We start from the raw sequence: 11,298 nt of genomic DNA, 5'->3' as shown, positions 1-11,298 counted from the left end.
ATGAATGTTCACTGTCAGTGCAGTGAATATTCATTTCTCTTTAGCAGTGGGCACAGGCTTTAGCTGCAGCTGCCGGCTTCTGCCTCCTGTTGCTCCGCCACTCCCCCTCCGTCTTCTGGGACAGTGACTCGGGTATAAACCGAGGGGGCATTTTCAGCACAAAAAAAGTGCTGAAAAACCTCAGCTTATACACGAGTTTTTTTTTTGTTTTTTTTTTATTATTTAAAGGCCTTTATTTTTGGTATACAAAGAAAAATAAAAACATTTGCATTAGGATTCAGTTGAAAATTTAGTATCACTTGACTTTTACAGGCCCTTAGGTTTGTTGCACATTGCAGGCTACAGAAGGAGTTAACAGAGAATCAGTCAGTGGGTTTCGAACTCATTTTTCCGTCTTTTTCCAATCCGAGAATGATATGGTTTGTGGTCATAAAAAAAGCAAGAAAGACAACAGCAAGAAATGTGTCAAAACTCTCCCGTCAGAACAAGCTGACAGACGAAGTCTCCGATAACTCTGCTGCCAGTAATATGCAGGGGGAAAAACAAAAAACTCCGGGCGTCTCTCTCATTACAATACACTCCCAAGAATTGACATATTGGAAGAGACTGATGACGTTGTCAGTTTGTGAAGGTACGAGCCCACTCCTGTCACTGGGTACTTGGGGCATGTGGGACTCCAAGATAATTTTATTTATAAAACATAAAAATAGAACCAAAAATCACTTTGCCCCCAAAACCTTTCGTAGGAGGTAACAACAGTGCACACATGTTATAGCATTTAAAAAAAATAAAATAAAACCCCACAGTGTACAAGAAACGGACTGTACCCAGTTAATTCATAGGGTTCATCTGATAAGAAAAAAAAAGCCTCCCACAGTAGTCAGCAGGATGGCTGTGTACGTTTTTTTGCCCCCATCTCAACAGTCCAAGGGCTATTCCTGAATGTAAAACCCCCGGGATGTTGCCGGCCGGGATGTTGGTCTCGGGTCTCACATCACTGTTTCTGTTGCACGGCCTCCTTCCTCGCTGCATCTTGTAGTAGCTGGGTGTCCACCTCATCGGCAGGGAGCTGGACGTAGCGGACCACAGAGCCGCGGATGAAACAATTCTTCACAGAGAGCTGCCCGAAAACAAGCCAGGAAGTACAGGGTTAATGCGACACCTCTGCCACCATCGTGAAACTACAACTCCCAGGCCCCATGCAGTACAAGATGGAGGACTCACCATGTGAGGATATTTCTCAGGGTCTGTCACGCTGATGTCAGTCAGCTTGATATTCAGATACTGCAAAGAAATATAAAATAAAAGTAATTTGATGAGATGCAATACCAGACACAACCTATGGCCAAGAGTGGCGCCATTTCAGAAAGAGGAAAAAAAAAAGTTTTCGGCAGCACATTGTATGGTGCAAACTGGAAGATCCGCTGCCAATAACAGAACGACTGCTGACCGCTCTGTAGACATAGAAACGTGGTTGCAAACACTTGTCTTGCACGTAGTCAGAACCAGCGGTCATTTAACGGGCGCTGACGACGTGAGATCACAACATGTCTCTCACCTGATCTACGGAGTGCAGCGTCCCACAGATGCTGCAAGAGGAAAAAGACAATTACCACTGTTGTAATAAGATAGTGGGGGCGTTCTGCACGCGTGTCAGAGGGGAGCGGACAATTCTGACCAGTGTCAGAAGTTGCTGAATTTTTTTTTTTGGGGGGTGGGCGAGGATTTTTAACGGTATTATTAAAAGTTATTTTTTAGGGATCTCTGTTTTCTGTTTTGGTGTTTATATGTCTCTGAGATTCCGTACTATTGTTATTGGGTTTTTCGGGTGGGCGAGGAGCCATTCAGAAGCCCCCTATAATTTCCGTTAACAGATAATAGACTTCAGTGGGGACTTTCTTTACTTGTGGATTGAGTTGAAATTTTTATTGGGAACATTTTATATAACATTTATCACCTTTATCCTGCGCTCTACGCTGAGCACTTACATCGGGGTTTCCATATAAATCTACAAGTGACGTGACAGCTGAAACCCCTGAGGGATCCATTCACTATAATGAGGCAGCAGAGTTACTCTGAAATCCATCTGGCTTCTGTTCAGCGGTGTCCTTTTCAGAAGTGCATAAAAAACTGTGGCCGATGGCACTTTTATGCAATCCTAAAAAGATGGACAAAGTCGGATCACAGGTCACAAGGCATCAACAGTGCCTCCATTCTGTCTGAATCACATATTTCAGAGATTTACACGGAATCCCTGGTGTAAGCGCTCAACGCAGAGCGCAGGATAAATGTGCGCCAAGCCTTACTGCGATCTTTGGGAGGCAGAATGCAAAAAAATATAGTTGGATTTATCATCACATTTAAATAAACAGACTAGAAATTCAATTAAGGTTTTATTTTGTATGCCGTTCCTCGTGTAGTATAAGTGATTAGGTGACTTTATTCTTCCGGTCGGTTCGATTACAGCGATACCAGATTTATTTCGGGTTTTTAATGTTTGGCAGCTGTCACACACTAAAAGACACTTTTTATTGCACCTCCCCATATTTTGAGAGCTATAGTTTTTCCATATTTTGGCTGACAGAGTCATGTGAGGGTTTGTTTTTTGCAGGACAAGTTGATTTTTTTTATTGGTACCATTTTCGGGCATGTGACATTTTTTCATTGCTTTCTATTCCGATTTTTGGGAGGCAGAATGAACAAAAACCAGCAGTTCTGAAATTGTTTTTTGTAGTATTATTTTATGCTCTTCTGTATGAGGTAAATTGATAAGGCAGCTTCATTCTTTGGGTCCATGCGATTACAGCGATATCACATTTATATAAAAAAAAAAAATTATTATGTTTTAGAAAAAAAATTTGCATTTTTTTGTTTTTCTGAGAGCTGTAACCTTTTTTTTTTTTACTTTTCCACTGACGGAGCTGCGTGGCAACTTGTTTTTTTGCGGGACAAGATGACGTTTTCATCAATACCATTTTTATTTATATTAGTCTTCATCGCATTTTATTCTGCTTTTTGTTCGGCGGTATGATCATAGATTTTTTGCCGTGTTTAATTTTTTTTTTCTTACGGAGCTTAGTGCTGGGATTAAAAAGTGGGACAGTTTTATAGGTTGGGTCATTCTAGAAGCAGAGATGCCAAATAGGTGTGTTTGTTTACTTTTGTTTTCCATAAATATTTCCATTTGTTGCTTTAATATTGTTCATTTTATTATTTTTTTTTTATATTTCTATAAAAAGCAGGAGAAGGGTCTCTTCTCCTACATTATGCTGCTCTCAGACCTGCTGACAGATTCCCTTTATAGGGGGTGGTCCGGGCTGCAGACATTATGTAACTGCAGGATAGAGACAGAGGGCGGGGGCCGTCATGGGACCCCGGGTGACTCAAGACTCACGGTCGCGTGCAGACTAGATGTGGATCGAGAGGAGTTGAATGAGATCAGACAGCCTGTGAGGAGAGTCTGACGGGGGTCACATGACTAACCGCGCACTGCGCACACTGTATCGATTCTGTGGACTGCCCCTTAAAGCCTCACAGTCATACACAAAGCCGTGGAGCTGGGGTCAGGAGACCGATCCAGACATTGCGGCACCTACACATCCGTCCTGACCCCGGCTCTTACCTCAGGTCATTTTTCAGCTCCACCACAACGTCCTTCCCCACCAGAGACTTGAAAAACGAATAGAAAAGCTGCAGAGAAGAAGACAAAGACGTCAGGAGAAGGAAAGCGACAGACAACACCGGCCAGCTGTGTGCGGACCCTGCTCGCTGTCAGTGAATGCGGACCCTGCCCGCTGTCAGTGAATGCGGACCCTGCTCGCTGTCAGTGAATGCGGACCCTGCTCGCTGTCAGTGAATGCGGACCCTGCTCGCTGTCAGTGAATGCGGACCCTGCCCGCTGTCAGTGAATGCGGACCCTGCTCGCTGTCAGTGAATGCGGACCCTGCTCGCTGTCAGTGAATGCGGACCCTGCCCGCTGCCAGTGAATGCGGACCCTGCCCGCTGTCAGTGAATGCGGACCCTGCCCGCTGCCAGTGAATGCGGACCCTGCCCGCTGCCAGTGAATGCGGACCCTGCCCGCTGCCAGTGAATGCGGACCCTGCCCGCTGCCAGTGAATGCGGACCCTGCCCGCTGCCAGTGAATGCGGACCCTGCCCGCTGCCAGTGAATGCGGACCCTGCCCGCTGCCAGTGAATGCGGACCCTGCCCGCTGCCAGTGAATGCGGACCCTGCCCGCTGCCAGTGAATGCGGACCCTGCCCGCTGTCAGTGAATGCGGACCCTGCCCGCTGCCAGTGAATGCGGACCCTGCCCGCTGCCAGTGAATGCGGACCCTGCCCGCTGCCAGTGAATGCGGACCCTGCCCGCTGCCAGTGAATGCGGACCCTGCCCGCTGCCAGTGAATGCGGACCCTGCCCGCTGCCAGTGAATGCGGACCCTGCCCGCTGCCAGTGAATGCGGACCCTGCCCGCTGTCAGTGAATGCGGACCCTGATCGCTGTCAGTGAATGCGGACCCTGATCGCTGTCAGTGAATGCGGACCCTGATCGCTGTCAGTGAATGCGGACCCTGATCGCTGTCAGTGAATGCGGACCCTGCCCGCTGTCAGTGAATGCGGACCCTGCCCGCTGTCAGTGAATGCGGACCCTGCCCGCTGTCAGTGAATGCGGACCCTGCCCGCTGTCAGTGAATGCGGACCCTGCCCGCTGTCAGTGAGTGCGGACCCTGCCCGCTGTCAGTGAGTGCGGACCCTGCCCGCTGTCAGTGAGTGCGGACCCTGCCCGCTGTCAGTGAGTGCGGACCCTGCTCGCTGTCAGTGAGTGCGGACCCTGCCCGCTGTCAGTGAGTGCGGACCCTGCCCGCTGTCAGTGAGTGCGGACCCTGCCCGCTGTCAGTGAGTGCGGACCCTGCTCGCTGTCAGTGAATGCGGACCCTGCCCGCTGTCAGTGAATGCGGACCCTGCTCGCTGTCAGTGAGTGCGGACCCTGCCCGTGTGCGGACCCTGCTCGCTGTCAGTGAATGCGGACCCTGCTCGCTGTCAGTGAGTGCGGACCCTGCCCGTGTGCGGACCCTGCTCGCTGTCAGTGAATGCGGACCCTGCTCGCTGTCAGTGAGTGCGGACCCTGCCCGCTGTCAGTGAGTGCGGACCCTGCCCGTGTGCGGACCCTGCTCGCTGTCAGTGAGTGCGGACCCTGCCTGTTCACACACAGCGGAGACTCCTTGGCCACAATCACATCTGGTGTGAACCAACCTGGTCACTGTCCCAGCGGACATAATTATTACCTGCACTGACACACAGTAACGAACTGTCAGTAAAGGGGACAATTCTGTGATATCCCCGAGGGTCTATCACCTCCATTCACAGACAGCCGGCAGAGGTGAGGGGAAAGTGAACGAGGCCGCCGTGTTATTTACACACTAGGAAATCCCTTTTATTATATATATATGTGGCCTGTGACTTTAAGAAGCTGCAGAACTACAGATCCCAGCATTCACTTGGCCGTTCTGACATTAGGATGAATGTTCGGCGAATGCTGGAACTTGTAGTCCGGCTGACGACGTGCTGTGGGGCGTCAGCCGGACACGGGGCTCCGGGCAGCGCTTACCATGGTGCCGGGGCTTCAGTCGCTCAGGACGGGATTCTCTGGCCGGAGACTTCTAATAATTCGCTTTCTAGACACCGCGGTCTACTGAGCGCCTCACGCTTTTATTCAATGCCGGGCACGAAATCTCACGAGAACTTGGCAACCAATGACTGCGTCTCATTCGCTGCCAGGCGGAATTATAGAGATGATATCACGTGATAAATTCCTCTCAATGGCAAAAAGAGCGCTGAGTGGCGGCCATGTTTGTGAAGACCAAAAAATGGTTCTTCTGAATGCGGGAGACTTCAAATCAAAACCGCAGTGGAATCCGGCGCTGATTGAAGCCTCAGATCATAAACTCTGGAGGTTTTCGTACAGACGTATTGTTATTGGATATCTGTCTGGCGTGGTCGTATTTTGGTCCAAGTGCGATCTGATAAAACACCGGATTGTACTCGGACCAATGTTATTTTATGGGGCCATGCACATATCCAATTCATTCCTTGGACCGTGACGGTCCAAGAACAAAAAAAAATAGGCAGCACGCCGAAGTCTCATCTGATATTTGCATCGCACTTGGCCATGTAAGGCAACGAGTCCGTGGAAAGCTCCAGACTGCGCTCGGATGACATCTGAGTTCAGTCCAATTTTCAGGGACTGACAGAATGGAGAAGATTGAGTTTTCTCCTTTTCTGAAAGAATCGGCGCACACTCTGATCTCAGTAGGATTTGCGTGATTGACCCGATTCTCCCGGAGGAGAGAAAATGCGCTTGTGTGACCAGAGCCATATGGAAATATTCGCTACTAAATGTGTCTCCATGCTGCTGGGGAATCCTGGGTATATACACATGAAACTAGAAGTTTCCGTCCACTGCATATAAAGACACATCTGCTGGTTTTTCTCAATATCTGACACGAAATCAGAATAAACCTTTCCCGTTTTAGATCAATTAGGATTACCATAATTATTAATATTTGCCAAATGCCGGAATAATGAGAGAGAGAATGTTTTATTACTGCAAATTCAGGAGTTTCCATCCATGTCGTTGGTATTTGGTACTATTGCCCTTAAACGGAATGACTTGGGTCAGAGGTGTGGGATTTCCTTCCACAAACTTCTCACAATAGTTGGTCGGAATTTGGGCCCATTTCTCCTGACAAAACTGGTGTAACTGATCCGGGTTTGTAGGTCGTCTTGCTCGCAGCGGTCTTTTCAGCTTTGCCCATAATATTTCAATAGGATTGAGATCAGGGCTTTGTGACGGCCGCTCCATAACATTGGCTGTGTTATCCTTAAAGGGAACCTGTCAGCAGTTTTGGCAGATGAGAGATACGGCCACCACCTTTCAGGGCAGATATACTGTATTCTATATTGCTGTATATCTGCCCCCAACCCGATCTGTAAGAGAAGAAAAATAACTTTTATTATACTCCCCTGCGGGGTCCGGTCCGATGGGTGTCGCTCTTCTTGGTCTGGCAGCTCCCATCTTCTTGCGATGCCGTCCTCCTGCTTGGTTCGTGTGGATGACGCATCCCTGCGTCATCCATACAGACTCCTCGGCCCTGCGCAGGCGTACTTCTGTGCCCTGTGGAGGGCAAAGTACTACATTGCGCAGGTTGTCAGGAAAGGTCAAACAGCCCCGATGCCTGTGCACTGCAGTACTATGCTCTACCCTCCACAAGGCAAAGAAGTACGCCAGCACAGGAGCAAGGTGCCGAAAAGTCTGTGTGGCTGATACAGTGATGAGTCATCCACACGATCCAAGCAGGCATCGCAAGACAGACCAAGTGCGACACACATAGGACTGGACGGCCCCGCAGATGAGTATAATAGAAGTTATTTTTCTTCTCTTACAGGTCGGGTTGCAGGCAGGTATACAGCATTATAAAATGCTGTTTATCAGGCCTGAAAAGTGATGGCGGTAACTTATATCGGCCAAACCTGGTGACAGGTTCCCTTTAAGCCACTTTGTTACCATTTTGTCAGTATGTTTCATGCCATTGTGCATTTAGAAGACCCATTTCTGCCCAAGCTTTAACTTCCTGGCTGATGTCTTGAGATGTTGCTTCAGTATTGCCAAATAATCTTTTTTTCTTATATTGCAATCTATTTTGTGAAGTGCACCAGTCCCTCCTGCTGCAAAACAGCCTCACAACATGATGCTGCCACCCCTGTGTTTCAGTTCGGATGGTGCTCATAGTGTCACCACACAGCTGTTGGGTGACTGTTATGATCCGGTGACCTTGGAGCCGCATGAATAACTTTCACTGGAGTAGGTGGTAACTGTACTGACCGCAAATCCTGATCTAACACCGCAACTAGAAGTAGCCGTGGGGTGTGCCTAACAAACCCTAGACACCTCGCCACAGCCGGAGGACTAAATACCCCTATAGATGGAAATAGGAATACTATCTTGCCTCAGAGCAGAACCCCAAAGGATAGGCAGCCCCCCACGAATATTGACTGTGAGTAGGAGAGGAAAGACACACACAGGCAGAAAACAGGATTTAGCAAAAGAGGCCACTCTAGCTAAAATAGGAAAGGATAGGACAGAATACTGTGCGGTCAGTATAAAACCCTTCCAAAAATATCCACAGCAGATTATACAAAAAATTCCTCCATCTAACTAAAGACGTGGAACGTATATCTGCAACTCCAGAGAATACTACACACAGAGCAGAAATACAATCAAAAATCCAGCACACAGCATGTGTGCCATAGAAAAAAAACCAGACACTTATCTTTGCTGAATTGGCAGCTAAGCAGGAGAAACCAGACAGAGGTCCAACACCTCCCAATAGCTATTGACAACTGGCAAGGACTAATGAATCCTGCAAACCTAAATACCCCAGTCAGAATTGCAATCAGCAGATACACCTGATCAGGGCTGCAGCCCAGGAACAACTGCATTACCACCTACAACCACCGGAGGGAGCCCAAAAGCAGAATTCACAACAGTACCCCCCCTCCCCCCCTTGAGGAGGGGTCACCGAACCCTCACCAGAGCCCCCAGGCCGAAAAGGACGAGCCAGATGAAAGGCACGAACCAAATCAGCGGCATGGACATCAGAGGCAAAAACCCAAGAATTATCCTCCTGGCCATAACCCTTCTATTTGACAAGGTACGGAAGCCTCCGCCTCGAAAAACGGGAATCCAAAATCTTCTCAACAACATATTCCAACTCCCCATCAACCAACACAGGGGCCGGAGGATCAACAGAGGGAACAACAGGCTCCACATATTTCCGCAATAAAGATCTATGGAAGACATTATGGATCGCAAAAGAGGCCGGAAGTGCCAGTCGAAAAGACACCGGATTAATAATCTCAGAAATCCTGTAAGGACCAATAAACCAAGGCTTAAATTTAGGAGAAGAAACCTTCATAGGAACATGACGGGAAGACAACCAGACCAGATCCCCAACCCGAAGCTGGGAACCAACACACCGACGACGGTTAGCAAAACGTTGAGCCTCCTCCTGAGACAACACCAAATTGTCCACCACATGAGCCCAAATCTGCTGCAACCTGTCAACCACAGAATCCACACCAGGACAGTCAGAAGGCTCAACCTGCCCAGAAGAAAAACGAGGATGAAAACCAAAATTACAAAAGAAAGGCGAAACCAAAGTAGCCGAACTAGCCCGATTATTAAGGTCAAACTCGGCCAATGGCAAGAAAGCCACCCAATCATCCTGATCAGCAGACACAAAGCATCTCAAATAAGTCTCCAAAGTCTGATTAGTACGCTCGGTCTGACCATTTGTCTGAGGATGAAACGCAGAAGAAAAAGACAAATCAATGCCCAGCCTAGCACAAAAGGCCCGCCAAAACCTAGAAACAAATTGGGAACCTCTGTCGGACACAATATTCTCCGGAATACCATGCAAACGAACCACATGCTGAAAAAACAACAAAACCAAATCCGAAGAGGAAGGCAATTTAGGCAAAGGCACCAAATGAACCATCTTAGAGAATCGGTCTGTTGTGAATTCTGCTTTTGAGCTCCCTCTGGTGGTAGTAGATGATAATGCAGTTGTTCCTGGGCTGCAGTCTTGGACAGGTGCATCTGCTAATTGCAGTTCTGACTGGGGTATTTAGGCTTGCAGGACTCATTAGTCCTTGCCAGTTGTCAATGTTTTTTGGGATATGATGGATCTCTGTCTGGCTTCTCCTACTTGACTGCCATTTCAGCAAAGATAAGTGTCTGTTTCTTTTTCTGTGGCACACAGGCTGTGTGCTTGTTTTTGATTGTATTCCTGCTCTGAATGTAGGATTAGCTGGAGTTGCAGATATACGCTCCTACGTCTTTAGTTAGATGGAGGAAGTTTTTGTATATTCTGCTGTGGATATTTTTGAAGGGTTTTAATACTGACCGCACAGAACTCTGTCCTATCCTGTCCTATTTTAGCTAGAGTGGCCTCCTGTGCTAAATCCTGTTTTTCTGCCTGTGTATGTTTTTTCCTCTCCGACTCACCGCCAATATTTGTGGGGGGCTGTCTATCCTTTGGGGTTCTGCTCTGAGGCAAGATAGTATTCCTATTTCCATCTTTAGGGGTATTTAGTCCTCCGGCTGTGACGAGGTGTCTAGGATTGGTTAGGTACACTCCACGGCTACTTCTAATTGCGGTGTTAAGATCAGGATTTGCGGTCAGTATAGTGACCACCTACTCCAGTGAAAGTTTTCATGCTGCTCCAAGGTCACCGGATTATAACACCGGTCACAACCCAGATAACCGACATCCTCTGGGAAACCGGAAGATCAGAAATAAAATCCATAGAAATATGCGTCCAGGGCCTCTCAGGGACCGGCAATGGCAAAAGCAACTCACTAGCACGGGAACAACAAGGCTTGGCCCGCGCACAAGTCCCACAGGACTGCACAAAAGAATGCACATCACGCGACAAAGAAGGCCACCAAAAGGACCTACCAACCAAGTTTCTGGTACCAAAAATGCCAGGATGACCAGCCAACACGGAACAGTGAACCTCAGAAATCACTCTACTAGTCCATCTGTCAGGAACAAACAGTTTCCCCACTGGACAGCGGTCAGGTCTGTCAGCCTGAAATTCCTGAAGAACCCGTCGTAAATCAGGGGAAATGGCAGAAAGAACCACCCCTTCTTTCAGAATACCGACTGGTTCCAAGACCTCAGGAGAATCAGGCAAAAAACTCCTAGAGAGGGCATCAGCCTTAATGTTCTTAGAACCCGGAAGGTACGAGACCACGAAATCAAAACGGGAAAAAAACAAGGACCATCGAGCCTGTCTAGGATTCAGCCGTTTGGCAGACTCGAGGTAAATCAAATTCTTATGATCGGTCAAGACCACAATACGATGCTTAGCTCCCTCAAGCCAATGTCGCCACTCCTCAAATGCCCACTTCATAGCCAACAACTCCCGATTGCCGACATCATAGTTGCGTTCAGCAGGCGAAAACTTACGGGAAAAGAAGGCACACGGTTTCATTAAGGAACCAACAGGATCCCTCTGAGACAAAACGGCCCCTGCCCCAATCTCAGAAGCGTCAACCTCAACCTGAAACGGAAGAGAAACATCCGGTTGGCGCTACACCGGAGCAGAAGTAAATCGACGTTTAAGCTCCTGAAATGCAGAGACAGCCGCAGAGGACCAATTCGCCACATCAGCGCCTTTCTTCGTCAAATCGGTCAAGGGTTTAACCACACTGGAAAAGTTAGCAATGAAACAGCGA

The 11,298-nt window shown here is 48.2% G+C and overlaps 1 protein-coding gene across 1 annotated transcript; it reads right to left on the bottom strand.

Annotated features, from left to right (window-relative positions):
- Positions 1-270: 270 nt before the first annotated feature.
- On the bottom strand, positions 271-5,755 carry LSM2 (LSM2 homolog, U6 small nuclear RNA and mRNA degradation associated). Its single transcript, XM_069746477.1, has 5 exons — positions 5,605-5,755; positions 3,623-3,690; positions 1,559-1,589; positions 1,225-1,284; positions 271-1,120 (listed from the first exon to the last, which is right to left on the bottom strand). Exons 1-5 carry the CDS (start codon positions 5,605-5,607, stop codon positions 995-997), a joined length of 288 nt encoding a protein of 95 aa, XP_069602578.1. The 5' UTR covers positions 5,608-5,755; the 3' UTR covers positions 271-994.
- Positions 5,756-11,298: the final 5,543 nt, after the last annotated feature.

Source organism: Ranitomeya imitator, chromosome 2 (assembly GCF_032444005.1).
Source record: "Ranitomeya imitator isolate aRanImi1 chromosome 2, aRanImi1.pri, whole genome shotgun sequence".
In the NCBI taxonomy this organism is placed as follows: Eukaryota; Metazoa; Chordata; class Amphibia; order Anura; family Dendrobatidae; genus Ranitomeya; species Ranitomeya imitator.
The sequence above is the reverse complement of the archived record's forward strand: the minus strand, read 5'-3'. Positions and strand labels throughout refer to the sequence as shown.

Coding starts and splice junctions, on each gene's coding strand:
- LSM2 (XM_069746477.1), bottom strand. Junction 1,590..3,622: donor GAGCTGAAAAATGACCTGAG/GTAAGAGCCGGG, acceptor TTCCTCTTGCAG/CATCTGTGGGACGCTGCACT. Junction 1,285..1,558: donor CGCTGCACTCCGTAGATCAG/GTGAGAGACATG, acceptor ATTTCTTTGCAG/TATCTGAATATCAAGCTGAC.